Source organism: Pararge aegeria, chromosome 16 (assembly GCF_905163445.1).
Source record: "Pararge aegeria chromosome 16, ilParAegt1.1, whole genome shotgun sequence".
In the NCBI taxonomy this organism is placed as follows: domain Eukaryota; kingdom Metazoa; phylum Arthropoda; class Insecta; order Lepidoptera; family Nymphalidae; genus Pararge; species Pararge aegeria.
This window is the reverse complement of record NC_053195.1, coordinates 6,955,830-6,975,766: the sequence shown is the minus strand read 5'-3', so window position 1 is coordinate 6,975,766 and position 19,937 is coordinate 6,955,830. Positions and strand designations below refer to the sequence as shown.

General features: G+C 36.5%; 1 protein-coding gene across 2 annotated transcripts; it reads right to left on the bottom strand.

Annotated features, from left to right (window-relative positions):
* Positions 1 to 53: 53 nt before the first annotated feature.
* Positions 54 to 10,375, bottom strand: LOC120630246 (splicing factor 3B subunit 3). Of its 2 annotated transcripts, XM_039899397.1 has the most exons (17): positions 10,232 to 10,375; positions 9,729 to 9,975; positions 8,892 to 9,062; positions 8,173 to 8,367; positions 7,379 to 7,853; positions 6,820 to 6,977; positions 6,424 to 6,600; positions 5,461 to 5,768; positions 4,766 to 4,921; positions 4,332 to 4,516; positions 3,870 to 4,036; positions 3,182 to 3,386; positions 2,856 to 2,995; positions 2,226 to 2,449; positions 1,548 to 1,995; positions 1,073 to 1,347; positions 54 to 258 (listed from the first exon to the last, which is right to left on the bottom strand). In XM_039899397.1, exons 2-17 carry the CDS (start codon positions 9,952 to 9,954, stop codon positions 118 to 120), a joined length of 3,651 nt encoding a protein of 1,216 aa, XP_039755331.1. In that variant the 5' UTR covers positions 9,955 to 9,975; positions 10,232 to 10,375; the 3' UTR covers positions 54 to 117. The 2 variants fall into 2 exon arrangements, with proteins under 2 accessions (XP_039755331.1, XP_039755332.1); XM_039899398.1 differs by lacking the exons at positions 54 to 258; positions 1,073 to 1,347; positions 1,548 to 1,995; ... (4 more) ...; positions 4,332 to 4,516; positions 4,766 to 4,921 and adding an exon at positions 5,885 to 5,935 and having other exon boundaries at positions 5,649 to 5,768.
* Between the last annotated feature and the right edge of the window lie 9,562 nt (positions 10,376 to 19,937).

The window sequence follows — 19,937 nt, the reverse complement described above, 5'->3', positions numbered from 1 at the left end:
ATTAAATCCACTTATTGAGTAAGGAGTTTTAGAAATTAAATAAAACAAATGCATGTCTTCAAATTAATCTATTTTCTTAATATCTAATTAACAAGTAAGTTAAGATTAAACTTGAGCTTAGAACGCGTATCTTGTCCTAATATCTTCAAGTTTTTTGGACACTTCCGCTGGCATTCGTTCCAAGTCACCAGCGATCGCCTTTTGTTTGGCTGGCTCCAAAGAGTTGAACTGTTCACAGAGATCTCCATCAATCACATTCTGAAACAAAGAAATATGAACTAAGTAAAGTCTTGGATGCGAATTCGTTACTAAAATCATAGTTTTTATCAGAACCACTTATTTTTTGGCAGTTATAAATGTGCATTAGGGGATATAAATAGCATTTTCTCAAACATGCTTGGAATTTCGCGCAATATCACAACAGTCGAAACCAAACATTTCAACCTTAAATTCAAATGGTCGTACTGGCCATACATGAGAGCTGCGGCCGGCATAAGCCTTTGTTCCCGGTGGCCCCCACTCTAAAGAGGTGGTGGCGCGCGGGAAAAAAAAGACTAATGATAGGGACATTTATTCCCCACTCGTTCCGCTATAGGCTGAGAGTTAAAGACTTTCTGAGCAAGAGTGCAATGCGATCTCTTACTCTGAAACATGGCTACCAAGGAGGTAACTATTTAAATTAACGAAGGAGAAAAATATTTTCATTTGTTGTACTTAATTGATTTTGCAGTACAACTGAAGTGTGCCGCGGCTGCGGTTGACGGATGGTGCGTGTATAGTATCAAGAGTGTTCGTTCCAACTACTACGGCAGCGCGACAAAGGCACGGTCGACTCTCGGGAACGTGCAGCGAGGCCGGGCCGCGCGTTCGTCAATACGACGCGCACGCAACCGCGGTGGCTCGTCGCTCACTCTACCAAAATCGTAACACAGGCGCTTCATTTGAAACACCTGTTGACTAGAACTTTGGATTTTGTTGACATAAATAGTTTATTTGTTTTAACTTTAACTTGTTCTGCCTCGAAGCTATGTTTATACTGAAATTAAAAATAATAATAATATTGAATACTCACTTTTACAGGATAATAATAACTTCTAAAAGACAAGTGATCGCGTCCACACAGCGGCGAATTTTCACTTCTCATGTGCATCTCCAGATGTTGAAAGAAGTCGTGGTCTTCTCTGGAAGTGAACGGTAGGAGTACTCCAAGTGAGCCGCTAACTGTTGCGTATAGGAGAGCTTCCGATCCGCCGGGAATCAATGTTGCTCTCTGCAGTGTCGTCACAGTTTCACCAACATGGAAATTGACGACAATATCGCCTTTCTGTGATGCTCCATTGAGAAGACCTGAAAGTAACTTTATGATTTAGTTCAACACTATTTTCTGGTTAAAAACTTAAGAAATAAATAAAGTATATCAGATTTATAAGCTAATCATTAATTATTTTCATTAGTCTAGCATGTGTGTGTTATTAAAGTATTTCATCATTTTCGTCAAAAATGTACATTAAAGAATTCATGAATCAGAGCTAATGATTGTAACTGACCTCTATCCCATAAAGCTTTATTCCCAGTAGGATCTTCATCCACATCATCTGTGACTGTTTGTGGTAATCTCATGATGGCTATATTACCAAACTTATCAGAAATTGCTATTGTATCGTAATCTAGGATGCAACTATTTGTTATCCACCTAGGATTAGTGTCATCTGCAAATATGATCAGTTGGTTCTCTCTTTTCTTGTATTTGACACAAAAGATTGAATCCTGCACATCTGCTACGTAAATTCTTTGCCGAACTGTTTTAATATCCCCTATGAGGTTTGGAATGTGTCTATTTTCGCACTTGCGAAGTAATTTTCTTCTGCCGATGTCATAGAGTCTTAACATACGGCCTACACCAACTAGGAGTTTGCCATTAAATGCAGCTAACGCTCCAGGGTATTCATCTACGGGAGTTTTGTGAACCAATTCTAATTTACCCGTATTATAAACCTGCAGGGAAAAAAATGTATTTATAATATTTCACAAAATGTATGCGAGAACAATATTTTAAAACCTAAAATCTTTGTTTTTAGGTTAGCGCGATAAAAAATTGTAAACATGGAATTTTAAACTTATTTCATGTCTTTTTGGATACATATTTTTTGTAAATCGTAATAAGATGTGTGATAAAGGCACTACTCTTGCCAGACAGATTCTAAAAGAACTAAAAAAATACGCACCTTGTAAACATGTAAACTGCCCTCTGTGCACATTCTCGGCGACAGTATACAGTCCTTGGCGACACCAACCACCAGATGCAGAACTGCATGCTCCCCGTGCGCCGCCCAGCGAAGCGCACACAGTGACACGGCCGCTTCGTTCTGTTCCAATTGCAGCTTTGCTACTGTGGTCGGACTTCCACCTGTGGTCATGTCCACCACTCTGATTTGGGATGCCCACATACCTGGTTAACAGTTTAAAATTTAAATTAATGGGGAACAAAAAAGCATATTCTGCCGTTTTTAGTTCTGTTATGATAGCCATCAAGTAGTAATCCTTTTAGTATTTCATTAGTTTCATACTAAAATAGTGAATAAAATCTGATACCAAGTGTGGTATTTATTATGCTAATTCAGTAAGGTTAAACCACATCAATTGAAACAGTGATTATATAGTATGTATGTATAATCGGTAAATACTAATTCAATAAACATGTATCCTTAGCTTGAATCAAACAACTTATACAAAGCAGTCTGGGATTAACGCTAGGATTTAATCTGGCCACACCCGATTAGAGACAGACTTGCTCAGAGGCATATTCTGCTCTTGCCCAGAGAATGTGGCTAGTAAACATGTAAAACACTACATACCCGCGCCAGCCTTTGGTGATGAAAACACGTTTTCTGGTAAAACATCTGATAGGAATGCATCTGCCATTTCGTTTGCCAGTTGTTGTTCTTCAGGTGCCCCGCCAGCCGCCGCTTCTCTCATTTCTTGTGCCATTTGCACCCTATGAAAAAGTAACAATTACTAAACAAAAGTCTATAGGGAAGAATATTTTTAGACTCTTTAAGATTTGATCAGGACTGCAGGGTTTTCAACATAATATTCAGGTTATTGTGTATTTTTGTCATCATTAAGTTTTATATTAAAATTAAGAAAAAGAAGCAGAATTACAAAAAGAGTTTACATTCACCTTCTTTGCTTCTTCATTTCCTCTGTGTAGGAGTTATGATCAGTTTCTAGAATAATTATTTGATTGTTTTCAGAGTTAATGATAAACTTTCGTGGTGTGTACTCCAATGGCTGGTATGTTTGATTGAACACAGCACCCAATTTTTCTAATGCCAAAATCCTTAATGTGTTTGACGAAATTGCTACGATACCCTCGGTACACTGTTCTGAAATAAAATTTTCGTTTAAATAATAATACACTTCTTTTTTCTCAAGACTTGTTTTAAGAGGATTTTTTTTTATAATAAAGGTTTGTCCACAGCATGGTTTTGCCACCTTCACGGCCTAAGCGACTCCAGTTTGGCTATGGAATATGCCGAGTGTCGTACTCAACCACAAGTGGAAGCACAACATGATCTGCGACGATGTGGGCTCATCACTGCATGAGACAGCTACGCGCCACTATTAACACAGCGCAGCCCAAAAGCCACACTATGTTATTACGTCGGGTTATAAGAAAATGCGGTTACAATTTTATACATTTTGCATAGCTAAATTGTAGAAAGTTATTTTGAAAAAAAGTATAAGGAAAACTACTAACACTTTTTTTTGCAAGCTAATTGCACAAAGGGCACAAACTCATCATTTTCCATTAAGTTTTAGTTTTCTTATGTTTTTTACCGATAACTAAATATTTGTAAATTGCTTACCTGAGCTGAAACCGGCTGCATATTCTAGACATTCGTACGAGAGTGGTGTAAGATGAAACCGATTCTGATACTGGTAGCCCAGCCACGTCCTAGACGACACAGCTAATACCGCTTCGGCCGATTGTACTCTTACTTTAAACAGCTTCACTGGACGGGATCCCAAATACCTTTAAAAGATTTAACTGCACTTTATGTATTGAAATATGTTATGCTATATAAAAACTTCAATGAAGGGACTTTCTCAGATCTGGTTAATTGTGTCGTCAATATATCTCGGATGAAACACGGAGCGAATTTTTTTACATCATTGAAATTTCCTATTTACCTAAATGCAACACACAACCGCAAAAGGTTTTAACTGTCACTTTTCTACTTCATTATCAATTGGTTTAAATGTAACAAATATGCATGCAGAGAACTGCTAACAAAAATCATATGGGTAGTATGGATATTTCAACATACCGGGTCCTTGTATCTGCTAAATCTCCACTAACAGAATCTAGAGTTGTTCTTAAAAGTACTCCATTGTTAAGTCCTATATTAAGATGTAATGCAGACTTTGCGCCAGTCTCAAAAGGCTGATCAACTATACATAAAGATTCTGGACTGGCAGGTAGTGCCTGCATCGAACGTGGTGCTAAGCAATCCTAGAAAGAAGTTATTGATTAGTGTTATAGAAGACAATTTATTTATGATACCAAAATTATAAATTTATGTCAGATGTTTGAGAATAACGCATTTTAGGTTGTTGTAATCAAAAAATGTCATTGGTGTCCTTGTATCATCATAGATAACATTAAGAAGTTAATTTACAAATAGTATGATTGATACTAAATATTTTTAGATAGTCTAAATTAAAATATCTATGAATGTAACCAAGTGTAGTAGAAACTTACCGCTGGGTCCAATGAAATGATTCGAACAGTATTATCGACAAGGCCAACAGCCAAGAACCAAGCTCGCTGCTCGCCTGTCGCCACAGAGCCTAACGCCATACAAGAAACATCAGAAGACAGTTTTTTCCTTTCTGTGTATTCATTTAACTGTCCAGTCTGAAAACAACTTTAAATATAAGTAATCTATAGTTTTCATCAAATTAATATCACATAACATTGTTTCTCAAAGTTTCCAATTAAAACAACATCTTGTGAAAAAATAATTATCAAACATGTTAGTATCAATAATAACAAACAACTAATAATATAACAATTGATTTAATGCATTTATGCAAGTGAAATTACCAGGTTGAGAAACAATTAAGTATTTAATGTTTGTCCATGGCATGGTTTTGCCACCTTCATTGTCTGAATGACTCCAGTTTGGCTATGGAATATGCCAAGTGCCATACTCTACCACAAGTGGGAGCATGACATGATCTGCGACGTTGTGGGCTTATCACTGCATAGTGCAGCTACACACCACTCTCACGAGACACGACCCCAAGGCTGCGTCTCGCAAACACGTCGGTAATCAAACAATTTGAAAAATTGTATTAAAATAAATGGAATAATAACTAATAAAAGATTTTATTTAATACACGAAATAACTAATATATAAGTGCAAACAGAATTGTAATATGGTAAATACTCACAGGATCCATTTCAAAGTAAACAAGTTCACCACCAGTTAATGCAATAACAACTTGTCTTTGGTTCACAGCACATTTAACTATAGACTTTTTGCCAGGCGCCTTCCATTCATTTACCCTTTTGTCGGCCCGAATATGTCTAATACCATCTGGATATACTTGGACTAGAGCATCACTACCAAGTGCATGGCAACTCAGCGTAGGTGTTGTTCCCAGAAAGCCGGAGTCTGTCACTTCCTCTACAGTCTCACCAATAGAAAGCACAAGGGTGGCATTAACGAATGACACTATGATGTAAGAGTCAAAGTCGTCTGGAACCAAGAGAAAAAACACAGATAGAATCTATTACACAAGGTCAAAATTTTGAAATACGCAGTGTCTTCGTATGACGGCCGCCTCCAGTAAAACTGTACTCTCTGATGCCTACCTGTGGATCATTGAAGACCTTCTGTATTTGTTCATCGCCCGAAAGTGGATTCTGAAACGAAAAACCACTGGTGTTTATGTATGACAAACAACCAGGGTTTTATTAGTAATTTGTTGATAAAGAGCTTTCATAAGTGGTTATTGTAGCGTCACAGTATATCAGTAACACGGACCAATGATTATAATCATTATGCTCCTAATAAACCCAATTTATAACTTTTGTTTAGGATTTATTCTTAGTGGATTTAGTTGTCAGAACTATAGTTATTACTACTTTCCCTTTTGTATTATTATTTCTGAAGGATGACAATCAGTATTTAATTTTTTAACTTTATTCAATGCTAAATCCTGGAGACTGCTGGTCTAATTGGTATCTCCATTTAACTGCATTTTACTAAATTCTTCAGATTTTGTTGATTGAAATACTAATTTCACCAATGCTTATATTCAATATTACATGGGAGTATGGTGTTTCTGTTAACTTGTAAATATTTCTATCCAAGTAGTTATTTTTACATTTACAGAACTAAGTAAACTCACCATCTTTGTGTCGTCTTACAGTCCACACAGCATTAGGAGAACCTGGCAGTTCTGAGACCGCCATTTCTGCCACTTCCAGACCATGCCTCAATGCCCGTAATGATGACCTAGGTCCTCTACCACAAGCTAGATATACTTGAGGAGTGTCTTCACCAGTTAAATCCGCCACATGGCAAGCTAAAACAAATAACAATTGGATATTTATAATACTATGAATTTGTATTATTTAAAAAGAATAGTGCGTGGAGGAACTTCTCAGATCTGGTTAATGGATCGTCATAGTATTTCAGATGAAACACGGAGCGAATTTTTTTTACATCATTGAAAATATAACATTTTATAAGAATGGCATGATAATAATTTTTAATAACACTATATGATTTGAGACAAAGTTACCTAATATTGGTGAAAGTGAATCCAATTCATCAACTAGCACCAAATTTCTAAGTGGCCGTGGAGCAAAGAAGAATGTATCACCCTCTTCCAGTGGCATTGCTGAACTGAACTCTGGCTCATCGTCTTCATCACCCAAATGAGCAATTTGATACAAGTAACTGCAAAAACCATAAATTGTAAATTAAAGTTCTAATATAAAATATCAAAACAGTGGTGAGCCATGTAGCCATATCTCATGTTGGTTGTTTTTACTGTTTAGCGAATGATTATATTTTCAGCAAGATATGAAACACGAAGATGCAGGAATTTAATGAATTTAATAGGCATTTGAATTGATGTAAAAAAAAAAATGCTGAAAATTTGTTCATCTCATATCAGTGTGCACTCACCCCATAAAAAAGGGAGGACCTTGGTTCAGAGATGTTTTTTCTAGCATGAGTTATAGTAGTGTAACTGACTTATGTCACACAGTCACACAAGGCTTACATGCATATAATATAATCAGAATAGAATGGGTTTAAATCCAACAAAACATAATTAAAGAGCTATCTATACTTACTGGTTGCCAAACTCACAAGCCACAAACAAAAAACCAGTTTTCAGAACACACATGGCTGTTGCAACTGGTACAGTGTCAAAATATTTGAGCTTTATTTCTGTGACCATATCTTCATCAGTTTCTATTGTTATTTTAAATATATCACCCTGCTCCGTTTGAGCCAAGAAAAAGAACATGGACTTTGTCTTGTGTGTTGCAGAGCAAACAAATATCATTCCTCTTTCAGGATCATCCAAATCATTACGTCTCCTGGGTATGGGGCATCGGATATCATGCTGGTCTCCTAAATTTTTGTATGTCAGGTAATTCTCGGAACAGATAAGTACACCAGAAGGCCCATCATTACCACCAGGAACGGTTATAAGAAAGTTTGCATGTTCCTCTAGTGGTTCTGAATATTTTCTAACAACATGGTTGAGACCCAAATCTAATTCATAAAAAGTTAATGTTTGCTGTGTCTTTTGAGCAGCTTCACCTGTGAAAAAAATTAGGTTTCTTAGAATTTTGAACATCATGCCAAATTAATGATTTATTATTTATTTAATATTATCATGTAAGGAGGTTTTAACGTCACTGCCAATCAGAAACACGGACCTCGGAATAATCATTTAACACCAAGGTTTATTACTTGATCCATAATAATTTTAATTTTGCAATCCTACTGAAACCTATTATATCATTGTGAAATATGCACATTATTAGGACCTGAGAGGAATCATATACGGAATATTCTGTTTTAAGTATGGAAATAATACATTTTATTTTAGCAGATAAACATTGAAATAATTATTTACCTGAAGGATCAGCATCTGCTTCTTCATAATCTATCTCCAAACATGCAAACATGGGGTTCTCAAAGCCAACATCCACACCAACCATGTGGTATACTAAAGTGTTTGATTTATGTGCCTCCAGTGGTGAGGAAATTGTTAATCTAGCTTCTGCATCTCTGTTCAAAATGTACACCAATTTCTGCTTCTCAATAGCACCTGAAGCAATTATTCATAAATTAGTGACTTTTTTCTATAATAAAAATCTAAACTAATATAATAAAGTCAAGATTGTACATTTAACCTGGCATCATGGGGGTTTTGAAACTCAGCACATTTATAAATTTTTTTTCTAAGAGTTACAGGTAACAACAGTCAGATGGCATCTGCACTGAGAGTTGCACATAAGCAAAGTTTTTAAGTCTGTAAAAACTATCCCTTGCAGCCATATTAGTGAAATAATTTTGCATTCATATGATTTTAGTGGTTTACTATATATTTAGGCTTTAATATGTAGTTTTTATTTTATTATGGTTTATAATTTTTGTTTGCCAATATTTTTCAAATTTTTATTTCTGGTTTCTGTGGGAATTCAAAAAATTGAGAGAACATCTACATAAATTCTACAAGAATCTGATGTGAAGCTGTGAGATTAAGAGTTTGTTAAGAACTTATAATTTTGTCAAATTAAAATACCTAAAAAAATTATAAGATGGTAAAAAAGTATATTTCAAGTATCTTACCAATCATAACAGCTCTGCCTTTAGGATCTATGGCTAGGTACTGTCCGGGCACAATTCTACGACAACCAGACTTTCCAAAGGTTTCTTGATGCACCTTTTCTAGAATATTTTTAGCTGGAATGTACTCCAATATAACAATACGACCAGAATCAGAGCCAACAACCAAGTAATCTGTAACAAAAAATTCACAAATTAATGAAGTGTTTTGCTTAATATATCAGCTAACATTTGTGAGATTATACAGACTGGTTTTGAACCTTTAAAGTGTCAGACTAGTGCTGTGGCACCCGAGTAGTTTACACTGGTAACCCGTTGATCATTAATTAATAACCTAGACTAAGTTCCATCCAAGACACACATCCTCTCAACTAATTATATAATGTTGCATTAACATTTAAATAGCACTTGCTTTTAATGGTGAAGAAAAACGAGGAAACCAGTTCCCATTCTAATAATAGTGCAATGCATTCCCTATAGAGAGCCAGTATGGTTTGAAAAATGTATAATAATTAAATAATAAATGTACCATAACAACGAACATCTTGGCAACTATTTCAGTTGCAAAGAGCGACGCGATGGATACAGTCTATGCATCTAGTTATAACATATGCCTCTACATCAAGAGACCATGAAGCAAGAGAATGCAATATTTTAGTAATACTTCAAATCAACCTAAACACAAGCTATAATTTTGACCATATTATGTCGATTATTGTAAATAATATTCGCGTATGATAAGATGCCCAAAATCTAAAAAGTTAGGTTAGTTTAGACTAATAATAGGTAATAGCGTGGGGTCAATGACCATGTGGTATTTAAGGTTAAAATTTCAATTACCTTTTGTGCCGCCGGTCAGACGAAATGACATCATGGATCGAACAATGCCAAATATTTCAACCTTCATCAGCGTATGAACTTTGCCGGTATTAGGATCCGGTCTAAGCATCTCTAATGTTTTTCCACGTGATATTATGATCTCCTGCTGCTTTGTGCCGGAGAAATTACCGTGGACGGCATGTGTGATGGCCGTAGACCCTTGCAGTGTCAAGTTATACAAATACATCTTGGATCGGACTTATCCACTCTGAAAAAATGCAATAAATTACTATAAAAAACGTGTTCGTGGAAAATTATTTATGCTTTTAAAATAATTCGGTTGTTAGGCTCGTAACTGACGAAAACAGAAGTGATTTGTGTTTTCGAATGGGTGAGCTTAATCGATTTTGCACTAGAATTACGACCACGACAGATATCGAAAAATTGCCATGGAGATACCTTATAGTGCGAAATATATACAGGAAAATATACCACAACTCAATATTTAATATAAGAACACTTACTTGCATAGAATAAGTAACCGATTGCCGCAATGCGGCAGGATGTTTTCTTGCGTTGCCGGCTTCTGCTTTGAACAGCCGCAAAATGGCGGACTCAGTTCCCAGAGACGCTACTATGCCCATTGCACGAATAGCAAGATGTGACAATTGAAGTAACCAATCAAAATTGAGGAATTTTTGTCATGGCGTCGGCATATATACGTAAAGTGTTGCCATTATTTATGTTATAAATAACTTTTCCTCATTGTATATGAATGGCTATTCGTCAATAGATGGCGTTAATTGGATTAGCTATGCGCTTTAGCCCTTTGTGGCAAGAGATGGCTCTGTTCTGACGCTTACTGTGCCATCTGGTGGCCACTTTAGAAAAGATTATTTTTAATAAAATCAGTGTCAAACAGATGTCGGTAATACCAACTATTTTGTTATAAGCTTCGCTTAGCTTAACTACGCTTCTGAAATCTTATGGCGTGTTCCAAGGAGATGGAGGTTTTCCTTGCGATAAGTGTAATTTTTTACAAAATAACTTACTTGCTACTAATACCGAACTGATCCCTGAAGAACCAATTGTGGGTTCATTAATAAAAATAAATAAATAAATATACTACGACAATACACACATCGCCACCTAGCCCCAAAGTAAGCGTAGCTTGTGTTATGGGTACTAAGATGACTGATGAATATTTTTATGAATTATATATACATAAATACTTAGAAAATACATATAAACACCCAGACACTGAAAAACACTTAATGCTCATCACACAAACATTTTCCAGTTGTGGGAATCGAACCCACGACCTTGGACTCAGAAAGCAGGGTCGCTGCCCACTGCGCCAGTCGGCCGTCAAGAGAGAGGCTATTCTTTAGTTTTCTTTCTTTATATCTAGTACCATCTTTCTACTTATAATAAATCTGTAACAGGATAAATTCTGTACATTGAAGATATTTTCAAAATTTTTACCACCAACCATACGGAACCAAAAACGGTAATTTTTTCATTCGTGTCAGTCTGCCGGTCTGTATCAATGCCGCGCTTCACTCTGAAAATACTAAATGAAACTTTGCACGATTTGTGTTCACACTACGAGATAGGATACTTTCTAAAATTCGGTTCAGTTCCTTTGGGAGAGGGGATAACAGTGTTTGACTATTTTACACCATAACTCAGTGAAATGTTAACCGATTTAATTAACTAAATAATAGAAATATTTTTGTTCAATTTACGAGTTGATCTGATGAATATGATTGGAAATAGAGGACAGTATGTTAAATAAGGCAAAACGGTAGTAGTTCCTCAGGACGGCCTGTTTGATACATTTGAGCTTTTTCATTTTGCCTTGAGAGAGGTCGGGAGGGCTTTAATACGTAGGACAAATCAAAGTTAGTCTAGTAATCAAAGGGAATCAAAGGGCTTGGCTCTATTAAAGATATCATGTCAAATAACATTATAAGGTAGCATTAGGTCAGGTAGCATTATAAACGAGTCGTGGCAATCGACTTCGAATGATTTATTTATGATGGGATTTTATTTAATTTTTGGCAGGCGCTTAGAAAATAACTTGACTCTCTGTTTTTTTTTAATTTTTTTATATCCAACTAGAAAGTAGGTATCCGAATAATAAAATTAAACAGTGGTAAAACTGAACTTAATTATCCAATCTTTACCCTTTTATTTAAGTACGGAGATATTTATTATACCTACATAAAATAAGAATATTAACATAATAAACATTAAAACGAAACTTAAATATCCAATCTTTACCTTTTTATGTAAGTACGTAGATATTTACTATAAATAAAATAAGAATAATAAACTTAAACAGTGGTAAAACGGAACTCAAATAAGTCCAAACATTCAGCCTCAGTTCGTCGCAGACTGATGATCCAATAAAGAACGCGGCGTCTCAAAGTGAAATGGGACCAAATACTCAGGTGCGGCCACGATCGGATACATTGTGATGCGGCGACGCAGAGCGCAGTCACAAAATAGAATTAAAACAACCACAATGGAGCGGCCCTTACAATACGCGGACAAATCGAGGTTGAGTCCCACCGAAACGCTTCAGGTGTTCGGTTAATGCCAAGGTTGCTTACTGAGAATAAAAAACATTACAGTTATGTATTTAGCATTATTGTCTATTTTTATATAGTGCCGTGTGGTGACGGTAGATCAGAATACAGTACGAGGTGTACCAGTGGAGTGCACTGGGTTTTTGACTTAGGGTATGCATAAAGCAGGAGTTTGGCATAAAATGGTAAAATTCTCCAATACGAGTTATATTAAAAAAATATGGGTATGCAGTGCTTTTGTGAATGTATGAAGTGCACGCCACTGGAGGCTACTAAGGGAATATAACTGAGAACGACGATACTACTATCATGTACTGCGATCACCAACCCGCCTGCCCTGTTGTGATTATAGGCAAACCCTCCCGTTGGCAGAGACCTTTAGTTAAGCAGTGTTTATAGTCGCTTTTTGTTTACATTTTTCTAATACGGTAGGCATGACGATCAAACACGTAGTCCAATCTGAACATGAGGCGTATGACTGCGCAATGAAAAAAGCTTGTTTGGATTGTTTGGGCTGAGAAAACTGAGTAACGGCGGTGGGTATAAATCTAAACTAGTATTATAATAAATGCGAAAGTTCTTATGGATGGATGGATATTATTTACGCAAAAGTTACTGAACCAATTTGACTGAATTTTGGAATGGAGATAGATTAAACCCTGGATAAACACATAGGCTTTTTATCCCGGGAAAATATACGGTCCCGCAAGATTAATGAAAACCCAAAAAACAGCTGGTATAAAATAGTGGATAAATGAAATTTACCGAAAAAGTACTCATGATTAGTTTACTGCTGAGCACTGACCTCCCAATTTCCCAAAGGTTTTTGGATCTTAGACCCTCCACGCTGTTTATCACCACAGTTATTGTTAAAGACCTTTTACCAATGATGTGATACATTTCAAAAGAGATAAGCACTTAACCTGTATTTATTTAACACTCTCACCGCCATACGGTCCGCCGGCGGGACGTATCTTTTCGAGTAGAGTACGCCATCTATATGTTGCACTTGGCAAGATCAGCAGGCCATACGGGCCGCCGGCGTACCGAATCTTTCGCGCCAAAATCTAACAAAATTTCCGTTATAACTTAAAACAATTATCGACTCTGTCACGCCACACTAGTAAACAATCATTAGCCCGCCGGCCGCCCGCACGGCTTGTAACGGTCGCATTTTGGCGCGCGTTTTGTGGAATTTCATCGTTTTATTGTGAATTTCTTCCATTTAATTATTATGTCGGACTCAGAAGATGACCCAGACTACCAGCCACCTACAGACGAAGAATCGGAAAGCATGTGCACGTATTCTGATGCAACTTCATCTGAAGAAAGCGTAGAATTATCCACCAGTCACCAACATCAACATTCTTCAGAAGCCATACCATGTCGGAGCATACCGAATTCGAGCTGGAATATACCGTTATCAGATGGTTCAAGAAAAAAACAGTTTCCGTTTACTGTTGACCCAGGCATGAAAAACATTGGTTCAGATTGTCAAACTGAATTAGACTTTTTATTTTTATTTTTGGATAATGAGATTATTGATTTAATGGTACGAATGACTAATTCATACGCAATAAAAACACAAATACTCAAACGTGTAACACGAAACAGTCGGTTGTCTAAGTGGAACGATTGTGATGCTGCCGAAATGAAGAAATTTCTCGGGCTACTGATTTGGATGGGGCTCAAAAAACTGCCAAAAATTAGTGATTATTGGAGTACAGACGTATTATATGAAAACAATGTTGCAAAAAGAGTAATGAGTAGAAACCGATTCGAATTATTACTTCGATGTTGGCATTTCGAAGATGCTTATTATATTGGCATGACGGGAACAGATCGACTCATAAAAATAAGACGCTTCGTCGAGATCCTTTCAAAAAAATTTGGCCAATACAAAACACCTGGAGAGTTTCTTACCGTTGATGAAACAATGGTAGCTTTTCGTGGCCGGATCGCTTTTATGCAATACATACCTGGAAAACGACATAAGTATGGCATAAAATTATTTAAAATTTGCGACGACGATGGATATACCTATGACTTGATTGTATATGAAGGCAAAAGGACCACTTCAACCACACAAAACGTATCCAGTGAAATAGTCATGAAACTCAGTGATCAATATCTGAATGCTGGAAGAAGTATCGTTACTGATAATTACTATACAAGTGTCACTTTGGCTAATAGTTTACTCCAAAAAAGCACCCATTTGTTGGGGACTCTAAGAAAAAATAGAAAAGGGCTACCAAAAGAATTATTGAAAGAGAAACTAAAGAAAGGCGAGACCTGTGTTATGGAAAATAATGACGGAGTGTTAATTCTACGATGGAAAGACAAGCGTGATGTGTTGGCTCTATCAACTCGGCATACACCTAGTTTTGTCAGCGTGCGCAGCAAGAGAAACCGCAATAAAGTGACTATGAAACCAACGCTGATAGCGGACTATAATCGTCATAAATGTGCTATTGACTACTCAGATCAGATGGGTAGTTATTGTAACCCTGCAAGGAGAAGCTTGCGTTGGTTTCAGAAATTGGCCATAGAGCTTTTATTTAGCACATCACTAATCAATGCCTTTATTTTGTTCAAAAATTCGAAAAACCTAACATCTAAAAAATATACCATAACCACATTCAAAGAAAATATTTGCCGTACATTGATGGGTCTTGATCAACAAAGAAGACAAGGTCGAATTAACCAGGACTGCTCAGCTGGACACCGATTTGGAAAGTCAACGTTGGTCGATCAGCGTAACAGAATAGTAAGAAGAAGATGCATCCACTGCTATGAAAAGAAGAGAGAAGAAGGTTTGACCAGTGTAGAAGCATGTAAAGTAACAAAGAAAGTAAATACAGTGTGCTTACTTTGTCCTTCAAATCCTAGTGTGTGCTCTGAATGCTTTGCTAACTTCCATAGCGCTATTGTAAGGCAGTAATAATGTAATAAAACATTTTTCTTTCATTTAAAATAGCTTTTTTATTTCTGTAATAAACCCCCAGAAATCCTATAAATTTTAAGATAGAGCAATTTTTTTTTTTTTAAATTGTAGGTATAAAAGTAAATTTTGTGTCTGGTTGCTTCACTTTTCTGTAATAGCAGGCCACGCACTACAAAATTAATATGAAATCACGAGGTCGTAGCGGACCGCACGGCCTGCTAGTAAAAATACATTGTGAGCCCGCCAGCCGCCCGTACGGCCTGGTAAACTCGTTAAACATTTTTCACCGCGGCCTGCACTGGTGGGCAAAGATGCGGCCGCCGGTAGACCGCATGGCCTGTAACGCTGAAAAAATCTATATATGGATGGCGGTGAGAGTGTTAATCACATAAAAGTAAAGATAAATAAGTATCAAAGTGAAAGTCAGATATATCTTTATTCCAGTAGGCGCATAGATGGCACTTTTGATGCGTACATTACACGTAAAATACACAGGTTGGAATAAACTAGGCAGTAAATTAATGATAGATTTTAAACCATTCGACCTAGAGTGTACATTTTTAGTGCTGCTATTAAAGTTACAATAACAAAGTTAAGAAGTGCCTGGAAAGAAAGAGCTAAGCACTTTAGGATAATCGTGTAGCTACCTGACGCTTAGGCGTGCTACACACTTACGTTACCGAAACGGCAGCAGGTTCGGATCGGCTCGGCTAAATTTGACTGTAGTTTGAGTCGTGGAATCATATCTCTATACAAAAAAATATTGCTTCGTTGAACACGTTTCCATCAGTGCTCACAGCTCAGCTAAGCTAGGCTATGAAAATTAAAGGTCATCATTGATGAATATCACATCAGTCATCATTAGCTATACAGCTTATTTATTAAAATATAAAATATATTTGAATTGTTTATTGTTAAAGATTATTTATTCTATTTTGAAAACATACTTTATAAGCATACGTGAATTAAAGTGGCTATAGCCTAGTGGTTAGACCATCGGCATCTCTTGCGTTTTTAATTGAAGTAATTAAAATATCACTTTGCTTTAACGATGAAGCAAAACATCTTGAGCATCTGAGAATGCCTGAGAGTTCTCTATAATATTATCAAAGGTGTATAAAGTCAACCAAACCGGACTTGGCGAGCTTAAACCCTAACCCTGAGCCTAAACCCTTTTCATTCTGAGAGGAGATCCGTGCCCTGTACTGGGTTTGTATATGGTAAATGACTCTTTTGCCGCTACATTTGTTTCAGTCAATAGCCTCTTAACTACTTAGCCACGTACCGCAGGATCGATAGTTCGCGCGTCGCGACTGTCTGTCCTGTGGCCAGCATGTAAGTGTGTAGCACGCCCTATGAATCACGATCGTTGGGCCCGACGGCCGGGCTCAGCCGTGAGGCGACGACCCTGCAGCGTGCACGTGTGCTACCTTGAAAACGGGTAAAATCTCCTCGACCCACGTCACCGGTTCAGAGCCGGAACTACCTACCTTTAGTGTCATTTATATTATGCATTTTTTATTGGAAGAATGAAAATATTTATGTATATATACTATCATCGTTGTTTGACGACCTCCCTGGCGCAGTGGTGGGTGACGTGGTCTTAAAACGTTGCGGGTTTGATCTATCGCAGGGGCAATTTGGGAATTTATGAAGGTTCAGGTCAGGTTCTTAGGCCATAGCTATTTACCGTGGCGATGTCGTCAAGCGATTTTAACGTTCCGGTACGATGCAACGTAGGAACAAATTAGGGGTTAACTTGTAGTGGAATATCACTTCAGTCTTAGTATTGGCAGCCTAGGCAAACAGAACAGCCTATGGGAACACAACGCACGCAATATATTTGATATTGATAATAATTATTATAAATGAGAGAGTGTGTTTGTTTGTTGTTACGCATGTTGAAACAACCGTTGAAACAATCTTGATGGGTAAAATCATAGCTTACAGCCTTGGACATAGCATAATTTTAATCCCGGAAAAGCTGAAAGCAAAAGTTGCTGGAAAAAGTTTTAAGCGGAATTTAAAAAATAGCATTTCTTACTTGTCGTAATAAAACCGCTTATCTTAATAAAAATTTGCATCAGTAGTTGTATTTTGTATCGCGGAGACGGGATACAAAATATTCCGGGAAAATAAAGGGTTACTGTATTAAAAACCCAAGATAAACGCGGACGAAGTCGCAGATAACAGCTAGTACGATATAAACGTCTACTGAATCCATGCTGTGCTCACTATTTCAATCTATCTTTTATTTTATACCAACTCATTCGAATTTTGAAAATACCTAATTTCAATATTCAAGAATTTGCATTAGCAAGCTTCGAGAATCCTACGAGAAAAATCCCTTTTCTAAAAATGTTTTCCGTATCTGACTCTTAACTCTTTTATATTTAAAGCTTAACGTACGAAGTAAAATGCAATCAAATACCACGTTTATGTCAGTAATACAAATTTGTATGTTAATTTATATCTTCTCGACCCCTGAGTGGGCTTAATGCTTCAGTTAAAGCTTTAGATTACTCACGAACGTGGTCTATAATATTTTTAAGTATTATCTGCCGAAGAATGCAGACTTTATTAAACTTTTTGTATAGTTTATACTTAACAAATAAATTATTTATACGGTTGAATAATAATTGTGAGTTAGAATAAAACGTATAAAAACTTGTCGTGACTCACACTGCAAATAGGCCATAGTTTTATATTTTTTCGGGAAAAATCCTTTCTGTATTTTTAGTTTAGGGCTCAGTTTGGGGATTTTAAACTGACAGTTGTACTGATATTATATGGAAATCACAATATCAAAATAGTGTCAATATTTGTACAATTCCCTGATGAACAAATAATACAAGTTAATGACGCAGTCAATTAGTTCTGGTGAGTTAGTTATGTACTCTCGAAATAGAATACCATTATTTAGGTTTGTCATCGTCATCATCAAGTCAAGATCAAGTCAATAGTCCATAACAGTCCACTGCTGGACTAAAGTCTTATCCCAAGGATCGGCAGACAGGTTGGTGATCTGCCCGCTCCATGTTATATTACCTTATTCGCCTAATACGACACCCGTGGAAAGAGGGAGCGTCGTGACAACTGTATTCTGATCTGCCGTCATCACATATCATCGCGATGTTGAGGCCTTCTCTCTCATAGGAGACGAGGCTCTACAGCTTAAACCCACAACTCTGCTCTAATGCGGCTAGACGGGCTTGCTTTGACTATCATTATCAAATGCAACATGTTAATGAGAATAACTGGGGCCAACCCTGAACATTTACTAAGATTGCTCCACAGTACAGATACCTTTTTCTGGTTTACACAGATTAACCAATGTCAGGTATACAGGGGTTTATACAATTGTGCCAGTTGTACGCAAATCTCTAAACTAGTGCTACCCTTTTTTACGCAGAACGAAATAAAAGGGGTGCCACTACTCCTTAATTTTTTAATTTAGTTTAGTTTAGACGTTGTCAATGACACTGTAAATTTCTTATCAGAAAACAAAATACCTAAGAATTTTTGATCCAGCCGACAAAGGAATGATCCGGATGTCAACTAGGCAGTTATATTGATCGATAGAACTAAGAATATTTATCAACATTTTAACTTTATTGTATTAGCTATCTAGTATAAACATATTTTACAGCAGCAGGATATTAAAGCGCGGGTGCAATAATTTTATCACAGCTGCCATCTGTCTGATAGCGCCAATTAGTTCTCACTTGATAGCGGGTGGGCTGAACAGTAAACCTTAGTACAAGATTTGCTCGCTTGCAGTCATTAACGAGAATCGAACTATTTGAAAATCGCAGTAAAATAGATCTTATCGGTATTATGTTAAAGCTCAAATTTGCTTGCATTTCTTTAGCAAGAAACATTGGTTTTTGACAGAACGTTTGTAACAAATAAATCAGAAGTATAGGATTTTCGACTATAAAACAAGGTATCATTAGGTAAATTTTACTTTGAAGATACAGAATTTAATACTTGAAAACGACTCGATTGCGTGCTAGCAAAACTTGTACTAAGGCTACAGAACTTGCGGCCTACAATTGCGCTATCTATAACGAAATAAATATTTCCTACGTGACGTTTCCTCTCGAGCATAATACGGCTAAGGGAAGGTTGTACTTATATATTATATTTACCATACATATATTATATTGTGTGTATTTATTTTTATTTTACTTACTCATTTAAAGACAATATGCTTAGAAAAGAGAATATTGAATGCTTTACAAAAATAAACTTTGTCTAAAATCCTATCCTTTGTAGATTTGTAGCAAAGAAAAACAATAATTGAAATGAATTTTAAACAACAAATTTAAGTAGTTTATATGCATTTTTGAAATAAAAGTCATGGTCTTTTTGTAGTGACCCCAGGTTCGGAACGCAGATTCTAGCGAGATGAATACGGCAAGAGACTCAGCAGATCTCGTTTTCAATATAATTTTACAGTTTAACAATCTCTTTCTTTAGTATATTTGTATTTAACTTAAAACGTTATACAGCGCTGTATTAATGTAATCATATTCGATCTAGGAAAACAGTAGGTTCTGGTGCGAATTTAAAAATAACTCATACTTTTTTTGAATGTTGACACAACCGGCAAAATTCACAACACTTAGGAAAAAAAAAACTACTTCAAGCTCGCACCAGCATGTCAGGGGTATGGCAGTTATATTAAAG

Coding starts and splice junctions, on each gene's coding strand:
- LOC120630246 (XM_039899397.1), bottom strand. CDS start 9,954: ATGTATTTGTATAACTTGACACTGCAAGGGTCTACGGCCATCACACAT. Junction 5,769..6,423: donor TGTAAGACGACACAAAGATG/GTGAGTTTACTT, acceptor TCTTGGTTCCAG/ACGACTTTGACTCTTACATC. Junction 259..1,072: donor GTTATTATTATCCTGTAAAA/GTGAGTATTCAA, acceptor TCTTTGTTTCAG/AATGTGATTGATGGAGATCT.